This window comes from Triticum dicoccoides, chromosome 2A (assembly GCF_002162155.2).
Source record: "Triticum dicoccoides isolate Atlit2015 ecotype Zavitan chromosome 2A, WEW_v2.0, whole genome shotgun sequence".
In the NCBI taxonomy this organism is placed as follows: domain Eukaryota; kingdom Viridiplantae; phylum Streptophyta; class Magnoliopsida; order Poales; family Poaceae; genus Triticum; species Triticum dicoccoides.
Genome location: NC_041382.1, coordinates 773,361,971 through 773,377,386, shown reverse-complemented (window position 1 = coordinate 773,377,386; position 15,416 = coordinate 773,361,971). Strand labels below are relative to the sequence as shown.

The window sequence follows — 15,416 nt, the reverse complement described above, 5'->3', positions numbered from 1 at the left end:
GGTGCACTTAGCGTGCCCCCACTGGTTCGACCAAAAAAAATCGACTGCCCGTAGCCAACCGTGTATAGTTCCATTCGACATGGCCTGACCAGACTGAGTGAAGAAGTTCAGCTAAAGCAACACAATATAAAGTCTACAGTCGACTGCCAGCAGTCCACCATAGTCTCGGGGACTACACCCAGTGGGTGCACTTAGCGTGCCCCCACTCGTCAAAAAGATTAATAGACACACCCAGTGGGCGTACAGATATAATGATCTTCGGAAAAGAGATTCTTCAGATAGCATATCCTAACAGAACAAGCGGTGAATCGACTGACCTAGACGTTGCTCTGAAGAGCTGAGCTCGCGTCATAAGCTGCTTGGCTGGCTTCCCGAACCACCTTCACTTGCTCCATCATGATCCCCTCCTGGCGTATAGTCTCTTTAGCGGCACCCACTTGGTCCTCAGGGACGTGGTGTGTGGCAAAAAGCGAAGGCGGATTTGCAGTCGACGTCGAAGGCTGGACACTCGTCAGAGGTTCAGCGAAGGTCACAGAAACCCAAGTGGTATCACCAACCTCCCGGACTGCGGGCTCAGGCGCCGGAGTAGTTTGTGGGGTCTTGCCAGCCGGCGCCCTCCTGTTCCTTCGCGCCCTCAGCGGCACTTCGTCATCATCATCAGGGAGGTCAATGACATGAGGAGGAGCTAAAAGAAAAATCCAATCGACCGGAATTATAAGAAATCGTCAGTCGACTAAAAGCAAAGTATCAGTAATCATATCGGGGTTGGAGGTAACAGCGTCTTCCATCTCTTGATCATTGTCCTTCGTGGAGATCTCCGAGGTGGCAGCACTGCAAATTTCGAAAGTCAGTCAGCTTATTCAATGAGTCGACCAAGAGTCCATCACGTTCGACAAAGGAAAACAAATTCTACTATTACCCAGAAATGGTGGGGACAGTCATCTTCATCTTGGGCAAAGCCTTGGGCGGCTTGGACGGCGTCGCGCGTGGGTGCTTGGGAGATTTTTCTGTCGGCGCTGGAGATGAGGTCCGAGGGCGCTTCGACGACTGCCCAACAGGGACAGTCGCCTTACCACGTTCCCGCGCAGGGTCGTGTGTAAGCTTGGATCGCCGTTCCGAGCGGGAAGGTTCGACTTCTTCCTCCTCCTCTTCATTGGAGTCATCGTCGTCATCCCCCTCTCCTTCGCCGTCAGATTCCCACTCCTCTCCCTCGTCTCCACTTTCGCCTCCACTCGCCTCTCCTTCCTCGGCCAGCTCCTGTGCTCCATTGGGTGTCGAGTACATCTCAGTAGTGGCCTAGAGGACAACAAACGAGAAAAAAGTCAATCGACTGATCCAAAAAGAACAAATAAAGAAAGCAAGATCACAGTCGGAAACGCAAGGTCAGACCTTGTCCACTTCGTATGTTTGGTCGAGTGGAGGAATCCTCCTGGCTCCTCGGGGGTTGTCCTTGTTCCCTGTGATACTCGACAGCCACCCTTCCAACATCTTGTTAGTGACCTCCTCTGGGTGAATCCGAGTGGCGTCTTCGAGACCCGAGTACAGCCACATCGGGTGGTCACGAGCCTGAAGCGGTTGGATGCGCCTCCGAAGGAATACTTCCAACAAGTCCATGCCAGTCACACCCTCGCGGACAAGCTGAACCACTCGACCGACCAGCACCTTGACTTGCGCCTTTTCGTCTGGCGTCACTTTCAAAGAGGCAGGTTTTTGTGCTTGATTCAGAGAAAAAGGGGGAAGCCTAGTCGACTGTCCTGGGGTCACCTGGTCTTTACAGTAAAACCAAGTCGACGGCCACCCACGGACTGACTCGGGAAAAGTGATAGACGGAAAGGAACTTTTTCCCCTCATCTGGATCGCCAGACCCCCGCATAGCTGGATCACCTGCGTCCGTTCGTCACTCGACTTGGCCTTCTTAACCGACTGAGAGCGGTAAGTGAAGATGTGCTTGAAGAGTCCCTAATGGGGGCGGCAACCCAAGAAGTTTTCACACAAGGAAACAAAAGCAACAAGATACACAATAGAATTGGGAGTAAAGTGATGGAGCTGCGCTCCGAAGAAGTTCAAGAAGCTCCGGAAAAAAGGATGAGGAGGCAGAGAGAATCCACGATCGATATGGGTGGCGAGGAGGACGCACTCACCATCAAGAGGCTGGGGTTCGACTTCTTTCCCCGGGAGGCGCGCAGATTCATGGGGAATGAATCCCCCCTCGACCAGATCATCGAGATCATCCTGCCGAATCACCGACGGCATCCAGTCGCCCTGGATCCAATCCTTGGGCAGAGCAGTCCTCGAGGAAGATCCGCCCCGAGCGGACTTCTTCCCCTTCCCCTGCACCGCCGCCTTCTTCGTGCGCTCCAGAGCTGACGTCTTCTCCTTCACCATCGTCACCGGCGAAGCTCGAACAGACCTACGGCACCAAGGTGGGAGCGGAGGTGGCGGAGGATCTTGTGAAGGAAGGGGGAAAAGTGAAGGCGCACTGTTCGGGGGTCCCGAGCCGACAGCTTATAAGAGGTCGCTTCCGAGTGGCTGACTGGTAGGCCCAGGCAATCCCGTCAAATCCCGCAACGGGCGCGCGCGCGGTACGTGGCGAAAAAGGTGGCGCGGAGATCGAGGAGCTTCCGTCCTATCCCATCCGATTACTGCGGCCGCCCCCGTCCCGCGCGCTTCCTGAAATTCAAATCCCGCAAAATCCGCGGGCCGCAGAACAACTCGTCAAACAGAAGATCCGTTTCACACCGTCACTCGGAACTTCACAAGTAAAGAAATTCACTCGACAAGAGGCCAAGAATGGATCAAGGCGACTGAAAGAAGTTGACGACGTCATCCGTGACAATTGATCCAAAACAAGACGTTCATATAACATGAAGAACCAGTCGGAAAGATCCCCAACTCCTTCCCCACTCGAACCTCGATCCATTCGGGGGCTAATGATGAAGCTATGTACCTAGGATAGGGGCATGGACCTGTCCTGAGTACCCTACCCAAGGACATCCCTAGAAGAAGTCACCTTTCAATCGACTTGGAGGTATCCCACTCGACAGATTCAAGACACTCGACCACGAAGCAATCACTCGACCAAATTCCAACCACTCGACTGCCAGGAGATCTAAAGTCACCCTGCACGCAAACGGTCGGTGTTTAAGTAGCTTTTATGGTCATCATAGCACTTTATTAGGGGCGTTACCAGTAACCCCCAGTCTTAATGTACTTTAAACCTTGCATTACTGAGGGCTGGAGGGGCCTGGCGAACTCTATATAAGCCACCCCCTCCTCAGTATCAAGGGTTGGCACCACTGTTATTCATACACACATAACTCAGTCGACCACCTCTGGGCACCGAGACGTAGGGCTGTTACTTCCTCCGAGAAGGGCCTGAACTCGTAATCCTTGTGTGCTTACAACTCCTCCATAGCTAAGATCTAGTCTCTCCATACATACCCCCTACATCATTGTCAGAGTTAAAACCACGACAATCACTGCGATCATGTCGTCCTGACATGTTGAATTTTGAACTGAATCTGTTAGTATATTTGTGTTTTTCCTTCCGTTAAACTTGAGACACCATAGCGGGTGCACCGCTAGTTGTTAATCTGCGGACTCCTATAAATATGATCATACACATATTGTTCCACTACGCAGGTTGTGTTAAATTCACACGGTGGCAGGCTTAGCAGCATACATAACTTTCAGAATTCTGAGATCTGTCCTATGAAACTACTACTAGTACAGAGTATATGTATCTCTGACGGTGGTCGGTGACCTTTGCGCTGAAATCTTGTGTCTGACCAATTCGATCGACGCGTTGCTGTTTGCTGACACAGTGAGGCCGTGCTTGGAAGCAGTGTAATCAAATACTGACGTATTTATTTTACACGTGTAACTCAATGGCCATTAGCAGATTTCCAGTCGGAAACAAAACGATGGACAAATGTCTGTATTTCTTTCTACAGAGGTATTTGAGGCTAAGGCCATGTGTGGATTATCGTGTTTCTTTCAAATACACCTGTAAAAGATACACGCCTCTGCGCCTCTGTATAATTTCCGGCAGGAAATCACTCTAGTCCGGCAAGATACACTTGTAACGGCCTGTTGAATTACATTCGATCCAAGCGCGGCTTAAAACGATAATCCAAACAAGGCCTGAGTGGGCAAGTAACTCCAGCGGTTCATATACATCTGACAAATCCAGCAAGCCTCTGGCGAGTTTTTCCTATCTTGTTATCTTAGTTTGCCTTTCCCTGTATCTTAAGACTGCTTGTGGATTTCTCAACGCCGAATGGTCAGGTTCGCGAGGCGAGGATAATATTTAAGCTTGAGAGAGACTTGGGGTCATGTTTTCCTCTTGATTAATGCATAAGGATTAGCAAAACAATTAGAATTTGTGCATATACATAAAACATTTACTAGATTTATTGAACAGAAAAATACGTACAGTACAACTAGACGCACATAGCTGCACGCGCACGTTGCTTGGACAGTATTATTGATTCGTCGTCACCATCGTACGTGTAGATGATCCATGAAGAAAACACATGCATGCACCTTCAGCTGCACTAGCGGTGAGCTGAAAGCTCGTTGCTCACTGGGTTGATAAGTATCTTGTGCTACTGTTAGAGTGATCGCCAGTTTGGAGTATCTCGATTCTCGAAGAGTTGGTGAGGCGCGGATGGGCCAAGGGACGGAGCACTACAGTTGGGCTGTGGATTCAGTTGAGGCCATCAAGATTCAGGCCACCACCACCCAACCAACACAGTGGCGTCCATTGCTGTATAAATACGCTGTACCTGTGCAGCCCTCAATTTTTTTTTTTTTTTGCTGTACCTGTGCATATAGAAACAAACTGATGATTTTTCTGATCCCAAGGATCGGCCGACCTGAAAGCTACCTGCACTCACGTCCCGGCGATTTCTTTCCATGTTCACCAACAGCTGCCTCAGTCTGTCAGCAAACAGAGGCAATGATCTCTGCTCTGCTCATCACTTGGGCGGATCAGGTATAGTACCCCGTCAGGGAAAATGGGCTACTGTTGCTCAACTTATCAAGAAAAAGAGAAGCAAACTTTGTCTGCTCTGCACCCTGACCGATCGCAGATTGAGCAGTCTAGATGGCATCAGAACGTGCGTAAGAAAAACGACCAGTCCTAGTTACTGCGCTGGGGGCATTATTTGTCCCGATCATCGTCGGCCGTACGTAGATAAGGTGCTCGACGATATGCGTCGTCTTGGGACTTGGGGCTTGTTTGTTCCGGTGAGACGCGTCGTCGTTGCTGCTCGATCCACGAACGATCGAGAAGCTCCTCCGTCAGCTGCACTAAAAGCTATCTGCACCTGGACTGACAAATCCGGTTTCTCAAACGCCCGCGAACTGGCGCGTCCGCAGACAGTGTCTGATCACGCCCTAAATTACCTACTCTGCATTCGAGTTTCTCACATTTCAACCTTTATATCCATACAAAGCATGCAAATGAGATTCTATGTACTACATACTACGTACTATCCTAGCTAATCTTGATTGTCGGAGTTGTCCGTGATGTCGGTGCCGAGCGCCAGGTGAAGGCTCCGGCTCATCCTCCTCCTGCTCGAGCTCATCCATGTAGGCGAACATCTCCTCCTCCTCCGCGGTGTGTTGCGCCTCCATCTCCTGCCGGCGACGGCATCTGGCCTCCGCACCGACTCCGGGCGGAGGGAACCGAGGATGGCCTGCTACTCAGCCACATCATCGGCGTCCCCCACATCTTCCTCCGGCTCCACCTCCTCCTCAACCTCCTCCAGATCCACTGCATCTAAAGGTAGCCCCTCAACGATCCGGGCTTCGTGCCTTGCCCGGATCTACTCAAGGACCTACAGCAGGCGCTCTGGAGGTAGACATGGGTAGCCCCTTATCCGGCTGCGTGGGGGCGTGGCTACTAGTGGTGGCGAACGAGGAGTGGAAAGTGGCGGCGGTGGCAGACGAACGGAGAAAAATGTGAAGGGGTAGGGTTTCGTTGCCGGCGGTCGGCATAAATAGCTGGGCTACGCACTAAGCGGCCCGCCGGAGCCACGTGGCTACATCGGTCCGTTGGAGGAGACGAGTTTTAGACGGCTGGGTTTTTAGGCGATTCTGCATGGGACCCCGGCGTCAGTCCGACGTGGCAGGCGCGCCCATGTGCTTCATATTCGCCCCGCATTTGGGTTGGATATGAGGGTATCGGTTAGTTCGAGCATTTGGGGTCAGTTTAAGGCGTCTAGTTGGGTCAAAATTTCATGACCGGTCAGCACTAACGTTAGAGACGGGTTTGGCTGTAGACGCTCTAACACTACTAGTTACTGGTGGTGATGGTGAGGTGAAAGGTCGTTGCTGGATTACTCGGCCTGACTGCCTGAGACGTGCATGCTACTGTTAGGAAAAGAAGCACTGTTTGGCTAGGCTGTGGATATTACAATTATATTCAGGCCACCACCCAAGTTGAAACAGTGGCGCCTGCCAATCAACCACACCATGCATGCAGAGAAACAGAGCCCGATCGGATTGCCGCTTAATTTTGCCGTACGAAACGGGATTGTGTCGACGTGCTTTCGCGTCTCGCCACCCACATACACTGCAGACTGATCGGGCGGCGCGAGAGAGAAGCATCTTTCGTGCACTCGACGAGCCATGGGAGGCTTCTGATGAGATCCAGGCATGTGTGCTGCTGCTGATCTTTTTTTTTTCGTGACACTGAAGAAGTAATCGATCTTGACCTAACACGTACGGGCTGACAATGGCAGAGATAATGGATCGGTTGGACACTTTTGGGCTGGCCCGCCGCGGACCACGTACGTGCCTGCCCACCATGCAAAGCCCCAATGACTTGAGACCTGCAGTGCCTACCAGATGGCCAAGTACGTCTTTCTCAAAAAAAAAAAAAAAAGATGGCCAAGTACGTCCGGTCCAGGCGATTTCCATGTTCATCCACGACAGCTTCACGCTCTCACCCAATGGCTCTGCTCACTTTGGTCAGGGTAGGGATGGCAAGACCAAACAGTGCGTATATAGCGGTACACTTTTCCAGGGGTGAACATGTTGGGGGCTTGGGGCAGTGCAATTTCCATTTCCTGAGAAAGGGAAACAAGTTTGACCATGTTTGGACTTGTTTACTTCCACTCTATTCTCAAGTTGAATTTCCAATCAGTCGATCCCTCACTCGCGCAGTCGATTTTGAAGTAGTAGTAGTAGTAGAAGAAGGCGAGGGCTTGCCACTATATCAGGGAAACAAGTATGATCATATTTTGAAGTAGTAGTAGAAGAAGGGGAGGAAGAGGCAGGGTCCGATCTCGAGACAAGACGTCGTAGCGTTGCGGCCGCCAAAGTGGCAGTGGTAGGGGTACAGAAGCAAGGCTTTCGCTTTCAGTTTCAGAAAGAAAATTGAGCACCACGGCCAAAAGGCCGAAATTTTCACTTTAATTCAATTATATTTTTTGAAAATATTTTTAAATAATTTGAATTCATGTGTATTTTCGACATTGTTGAAATGTTTTGACTAAAATGTAAATATATCAGTGACTGCTGAACTTAATGAAACTCAGTGAATTTCATTGAAATATCACTGAAAGTGAAAAACCATGTATAGAAGTCACTCACAGCACTGTGAAAACAATGTCTAACATTTGGCCAGATGAGTATAGTTATCAGTCTTGCTAAGTCTCACTTGACTAAGACTTCGTTAAGTCTCAGTCGATACTATATCCGTGTAAAATTTTCTTTTCAGTTTTTTCTTTTACTCTCTTACATGTTGTATCATTTGACTGAGACTTGATTAAAGCTCAGTCGACCGAGACCTAGCCACACCCCATAGTTATTAGCGGTACATGATGGGACTCATGGGAGCGAGAAAGCTCGAGCTACGTACGTAGCACTCCATCGAATCATCAAATAATTCAACTATATCTAGCTGGCTGGCGATTTGCAATCATCGAATAATTCAACTATCAACATCCACATATAATTTGATCAAGTATAGTAGTACTAGTACAGGCACGCGTGCATGCTCTCAACAAACACAACACAGCCTACGCCTCTCGCTGGCTCAATCCATCTAGGCCGAATCGCTGATGCCACCAATGGCATGACACCGTTTCTTCCCTAAGCAATCGCATTGCGCGCTCGCATGGTAGCTAGCACTGGCCGCTCTGCTTGTTGTTGACGGCGGAGAGGCCGACGAGCAGGTCCACGAAGGCGCCGACGATGAGGCCGTGGGTCTTCTTGCCGTTGGCCCGGAGGTACCACCCCAGCATCTCCTCCAGCCACCCCCAGTCGTCCTCGCCCCTGCCGCCGCCGCGGCTCAGCACCATCTCCTCCATGGACCGCCGGAAGTCGCCGTACGGGTCCGCAGAGTCGATGGCCAGCGCCGTCGCCCCGCCGAACGCTGCCTGATCCGCCTCCGGCTTGCTCGCCGTCACGATGGATTTCGTCGCCTCGGGCTCGAAGAAGAGCCGGCTCGACGCTCGGATCTCGCGGATGACCGCCTCGTCCATCGAGGGCTCCGGCTCCGGCTCCGGCGCCGCAGTGGAGGCAGAAGAGGAGCCGGAGGCGGAGAGGAAGGAGTTATCGGCTGTGTCGTCGCAGTAGGCTGGGTTCATGATCACGCGGGTCCTGCAGCAGTCCCAGCGCGCCGACGACAAGGACGCCTCCCCCTTCACACTGCTGCGGCCGTCGAAGGACGCGGTCCTGGCCTGCGCGCAGGAGGGCCATTGCCACGAGGCGGCCATGCTGCGAGAGGACGCAGCTGATATGGACGGAGGAGACGACATGCTCTCGGCGGTGGCGTCCACACTGCCGCTGGTGAAGAAGAGGGAGGCGAGGGCGAGCTTCTTGACCATGGCTGCTGCTGCTTGTCACTTGTTATGATGTGCAGAGGATGATTGATCAATGGCGAGGGAGCTGATGGGGAGGGAGATGAGCTGAGATGGCCTTGCTTTTAAATGGAAAGGAGATGGAAGTGTTTGTTGTGTGCGTGTGAGAAAGGCAAGGGAAGATGGGCGTCGTTGTTGTGTGAGTTGGGAGTCTCCTCTTGTCTGGCCGGCCGGCGGTGATCCACCGGTTGGCCCAATTGTATCCACGGTCTTGCATGGTACCTGCCCAAAATCATATAATACTCTCTCCCTTTGTACAGCTGTGTCAAAAAAATCATCAAGGAAAGGAGCCCCAAATTTTGTCATATTCCCTTGATTCTGACAGGTTGGGTACACATATCAGTTAGAGGCACCGTGGGCCGGCGCGAAATAGATCGGAAGCGTGGATGGCACTTCTTAAGTGGGACAGTGGTATTCTTAGCCCATCATGGTTCATGTCCTGGTGCTCGCATTATTTCTGAATTTATTTCAGGATTTCCGGCGATGCACTTTCAGTGGGAGGAGACGTTCGCGTCGACGACGAGGCGTCTATGGCGACTTCGTAAATTTTAAGATGCCATGCTGGCTCAGTCTCTTGAAGATGCTCATAGGGATAGGGTGTGCGTGTGTGCGTTCATAGGGGTGAGTGTATGCGCGTATGTATGAGTGTTTGCATCTGTACTGATGTTCAAAAAAAAGTGACACCTGGCCCGACCCGCCACGGCCGAATCTGCCACATAACAAAACCCGCTGATGCACACCTGGCAAGCTTTAGCTGACCACACTGACCCATCCCTGTGGCGTTTCGAATCCCTATTTCTCTCTTGCTCAATGGGTTAGAAGCCTGTGAGATGATCTCCATCATTTGGTCCAACATGACCAAACCAATTGTGAAATTGCGAACGAGTGAGGTATGGCAAAACTCATGCTTAGACCGAGAGCAACCGTTGAATGCCACATAGAGCAAGCATGCCTATCCCGGCCAGACAACCAGAGGCCATGACGGCGGATGACGCACATGTAGGGGATTAGGTGATGCTAATAGCGCCATGGGCAACAACTGTGGTCAAGAAGCTCGCCTTCTTCCTCTCAAGGTCGATTTCCTTGGTGGATAAGAGGTGGTCTGTGGTGGATGAAAGCTTCAAGAATAAGCTCAGCATCCCGTCAGAGCGGGTTAACCTAAGTTCTTTCTCCCCATTTACTCGTCGTCATGGTGTGGCGGTAGAAGAGGGAGGAGGGGTGGATCCATGGTCTGGCCTTCAGATCTGGCGTGCTGCAGGGTATGATGATGGCTTTGTTGCTTCTTACACATCTTCTTCAGCTGCCTCAACCTTTGTCGTATAATATACAGATCAAACAAGGATATGTCTTTGAAGAACGACATGGATGGCTAGGGTGGTTTGCTAGCCTTTGGACGATATGTCAGCTACTCCATCCGCCCCACAATATAAAATCGATTTTCAAGCAGGGGCTTTAAAAATACTCGCTCCTCCCCAAGCCACAATATAAGATTGTTTTTCAAGCAGCTTGAAAAATGATCTTATATTGTGGGGAGGAGGGAGTATTTTCGAAGCCCATGACTTCATCCTCCGTTGGTGAGGCCCTTCGCTCCTTCTCCCAAGGTAAGGGTTTGGTTAGAGATGGCGGTAAAGCATCACCGATGACGTCATCGGTTGATTTAGGATCCAATTGCTTTTCTTGCTTTCTCTCATGAGGCCCTGAATGTTGAATGGGAGGACATGTTTATAATTTTTAATTTCTTTCACCTCCTTTGGGTAGTGCTCTACATCTTTGTTATAATAAAGTCGGCTCTAGGTCCTTATCATCCCTTCCCCTGTTAAAAAGAAAAGGAAAAATCACTTCCCAAAACATATCTAAGCATATGGTTCACAAGTGTCTAGCCAACATATTTAGAGCGATAATGTTGGTCAAACTTTTCAAATTTTGACTCGAAGTACATTAAAAAAATGTGTACCCAAAGAAATAAGTTTGTACCTTTTTTCAATAAAGACATCCAATGGTTATCTTAGGTCTAATTAATGTAAGGAAAATAAAACCGATACAATGGACAGATAATTGAACATAGAGCGATGAGTAGAACATTACATTGAAAATCGTATTAGCCTTCTTCTTTCTTTGATTCTATTATGTCTGCCAAAAATAAAAAATTGCATTGAATCTACATCAAAGCACTAGTGCAGAACCGGGCAATAGCACCGGTTCGTAAGGCCCTTTAGTGCCAGTTCAGGAACCGGCACTAAAGTTTCGGCACTAAAGCCCCCCCCCCCTTTAGTACCGGTTCAGCACGAACCGGTGCTAAAGGGGTACCACGTGGCACGAGCCAGCTCCGGGGGCCGGGAGCCCTTTAGTACCGGTTGGTAACACCAACCGGTACTAAATGGTTGTGGGTTTTTGTTTTATTTTGTATTTTTCAATTAAATTTGTGTTATCAATTTAATTTAGGATTGTTTTATGTTATAATGAGTTGTAGTCGTCATCATCATCATCATCGCATATTAATAAATAAATAAACTCTAGCTAGCTAAAAATCATCGTAGTCCTCTAATTACCACTATTTAATCATCATAGTCATTACCGCTAGCTATGTAATCATCATCAACGTTGACTAGCTTAAAGAGGAAACATTCACTTTGTAACAGAAGCAAAGAAATATCATCAAGTTCAACATAATCATCACCAACATCGAAGTTCAGGACACGGATCCGGCCATGAGACAAGTACTAATTAAGAGCATGAAGTAGTAGCTACTGATCCTGCTGCTCCCTCTCAGGTAGAATAGCATAGAACATGTATAGCTCTCCTGATTCATCATACTGGAGCATGCAGATGAATCTGTCTCCTAATCTTGGGTTGCGCTTCTCCTTACTGCCCCCTAGTACTTCTCTGCGATCGTTAATAATTTTGCTCCAATCTTTCACTATTAAGCATTCTTCGCTTTCAGAAATCCCGAATGCACTCATGTGCAATGTAGGTAATCTTGGTCGTAAGCTAACTATTGACATGCGACCTTTTGTCTCGATCCACTGAGGCACAACTGTCATCGGAAGTCCCTGTTGAACAACATCGTATAGTAATTAATATACTAAGCAATGAAAGTTTTAGCTTCAAAAATAATGTATGCAAAAGATGCACTAATTAAGGACAAATATTTAAAATCTTACCATCTTTTGATTATAGATGTGACCGTAGTTCAATACGATCACCATTGGTCGCACGTTTTGAGTACTAACATTTCTAAGTTTAGGAAAAAAATTTGTCTTGACAGTATTAAGATCCTCAAGCCATGAAACATAATGACTTATCTCCTCGCAGTTTAGTTGAGCCCCGGGGCAGTAGTAGGTCCTGTCTACCAAGCGCCGGACATGTTTGCTTGAACCGAAATAAGCTGACAATACAAATTAGTTATCCACTATTTTTGAATAAACTGTATGAAAGACATAAACATATGCATGCATGGTTGAGAAAAACTCACCAAATGGTAGAACTGGAGGCATTTGCACATCGACCCAGATGTCTATATTACCTTCAATATCATCTTCTGGACGAATATCAAAGGTGATAACCATATCAGGCTCAAATGCATAAGCCTTGCATAGTGCTTGCCAAGTTTTGCATTGAAAATGGGTGTATGTGTCTCCATTATATAATTTGACGTTGAAAGTATACCCATGCTCCGTCTTCAAGTAAACTCTCTTTACCTCCATATCATCTATAGCACTAAAACCTATCTTATCCAATACAAAAATTCTTACATGGCAGGGGATGCGCTAGTAGAATAGTGAAAATTTAAAATTATAAGTTGAAGCAAATGAAGCATAAGTTGTGCATTCAAATAATAATTGACAAAGTGACTTACTGTATCAACTTCAAATGTCTCATCCAGCTTGATGCTGAAGCGCCTACCATCAACAAGGAAATTTTGGTCGCACAGGCCGCGCTGGTCTTCACAGTGTTCGCACATAATAAAATCTTTTTCGTCGTCAGATGACATTCCCTATGTTCATATAAGTGAAACATTAAACACCTATATCTAGCCAAATATATATTCATCTAACATTTGACATTAATATATCTAACTATATATTCAATTGACATTACTATATATTTAACTTTTCTATCTAATTCATCTAACATTCGACATTAATCTAACATTTATATAAACTTAAAATATATAAAAAATTAAATAAACAGAAAAACTCATTAACAAATAATATTTTAATTAGATCATCAAATCTCATATACCTAAATTTTCTTACTAAAAATAAATTAGTTATATTAATTATTCAACTAGTTCTAATCTCATATACCTAAATTTTCTTACTAAAAATAAACTAGTTATATTAATTATTCAACTAGTTCTAATCTCTAGTTCGACAATTTTTCTATCTAGGTAGCTAATTCATCTAACATTCGACATTAATCTAACATTCGATCATCTAATTAACTTTTCTAAAAAACAGAAAATAAGTAAAAAAAATGTGTGTGTGTGTGTGTCTATATGTATATATGTGTGTACGTACGTATGTGTGTATGTGTGTGTGTATGCGTGTGTGTGGTATATGTGTGTGTGTGCGGCCCTATGCCGCCGCCCCGTACGTACGAGCGGGGGCGCCGGCGTATGGGGCGGGGGCGCCGGTGTGTGTGTGTATGTGTGTGTATGTATGTGTGTGCGCGGGAGCGAGAGAGAGACGTACGGCCGCGGCGATGACGACGGACGGCGGCGGCGTTCGGGGCGGCAGCGCGAGACGACGACGACGACGGGCGGCGGCGGGGACAGCGACGATGACGACGGACGACGGTACGGGCGATGGGCGGCGACGACGGGATCAAGCGGCGCGCGCCGCGGAGGTTGGAGACGAAGTGGGGAGATGAAACTGAAATTTTCGTAAGTGCTATATATATAGGATGGGCCTTTAGTACTGGTTGGTGGCTCCAACCGGTACTAAAGGCCTATTTTCGCCAGGCCAAGCCGCGGGAAACGAAGGCTTTTAGTACCGGTTGGAGCCACCAACCGGTACTAAAGGGGGGGCCTTTAGTACCGGTTGGAGCCACCAACCGGTAGTAAAGGGGTGTGCGCTGCCAGGCGAGGGGCGCAGAAGTTTAGTCCCACCTCGCTAGCCGAAGGGCGCTCACACCTGCTTATAAGCCCCGCCGCCGCTGTTGTCTCGAGCTCCTCTCTAAAGCAGGCCTTCTGGGCCTACCTCTGCTACTCTGCCCTGTGGGGCCTATTGGGCTTGCGGGCCTGCATCCTGGCCCAACAATAGGTTGGGTTTCTAGTTGTATGTAGGCCGTTGTGGCCCGGTAGGTGGGCTTTTTTCATTTAGTTTTTTCTTTTCAGCTTTATTTATTTTGTTTTATTTATTTTTAGTTGTTTTTTTGCTGTATTTAGAGTTTCTTTGTGAATATTTTTGATAGTTTTTAGAAACTTTCAGTTAGTGCCGGTACTTTTTAAATTTGAATAGTTTAAATTTTGAATTATTTGAAATTTGTGTGAATCACTAGTTTGTGAATAACTTAACTTTAAAAATACATTTTTCAGTGATTATTTTTTCTTATGTTTAATATTAGTGTGTTTTATCATTATATTCAATTTGGTAATGCTTAAGTTATTTAAAAAATGAAATGCCTTTGTAACGGATGAGTTTTCGTCCGAAACCCTGATACTTCGAAACAGATTGTCCATTTTTTACACGAAGTGCATCCAGTTTTTGCGGTAACCCTCTCTACTTTTTTGCACATGCTATGTGGGTGAAATTATGATACCATGCCAACTTTCATCCTTTTCTGAGTTCATTTGAAATGCTTTTCAATTTCAGGGTCATTTAGCTGAAAAAAATCAGTAAATGCATGAAAGAATTTGCTTGCACATAAAATTTCTTCGCGTTTCAAATGCCAAAACACATAACTAGCTACCCTAACTATTACAGATATTCCCTCCTGGGTGTGAAACACAGAAGAAAGTGATGATAGTTAAGCCGATCACATCCCAGATCTTTGGGTGTGAAACTTTTTCTTCGCGTGTGTCCAGTTTTTGCCGTGACCCTCTCTACTCTTTCGCGCATGCTATGCGGGTGATATGATGATACCATGCCAAGTTTCAACATTTTCAGGATTCATTTTGTAGTGATTTTCAATTTCACGGTCATTTAGCTCTCTAAACAATTAGGTAAATGACCGAAAAACAACAAATGATGTCAGAACATATTGGAAATTGATGACGTCGCTTTAAATGTTGCATACTAAACATAAAAGAAGTCCGGAGTTCAAATAAGTTTAAAAAACATTGAAGTGGCCATGTAACAGATAAGTTCTCGTCCGAAATCCTGATACTCGGAAAGAGGATGTCCAGTTTGTACACGAAGTGCGTCCAGTTTTTGCCGTGACCCTCTCTACTCTTTCGCGCATGCTATGCGGGTGATATGATGATACCATGCCAAGTTTCAACATTTTCAGGATTCATTTTGTAGTGATTTTCAATTTCACGGTCATTTAGCTCTCTAAACAATTAGGTAAATGACCGAAAAACAACAAATGATGTCAGAA

The 15,416-nt window shown here is 47.3% G+C and overlaps 1 protein-coding gene across 1 annotated transcript; it reads right to left on the bottom strand.

Moving 5' to 3' along the window:
- Positions 1-7,975: 7,975 nt before the first annotated feature.
- Positions 7,976-8,896, bottom strand: LOC119352452 (transcription repressor OFP13-like). The gene has a single exon (XM_037619083.1). It carries the CDS (start codon positions 8,838-8,840, stop codon positions 8,136-8,138), a length of 705 nt encoding a protein of 234 aa, XP_037474980.1. The 5' UTR covers positions 8,841-8,896; the 3' UTR covers positions 7,976-8,135.
- Positions 8,897-15,416: the final 6,520 nt, after the last annotated feature.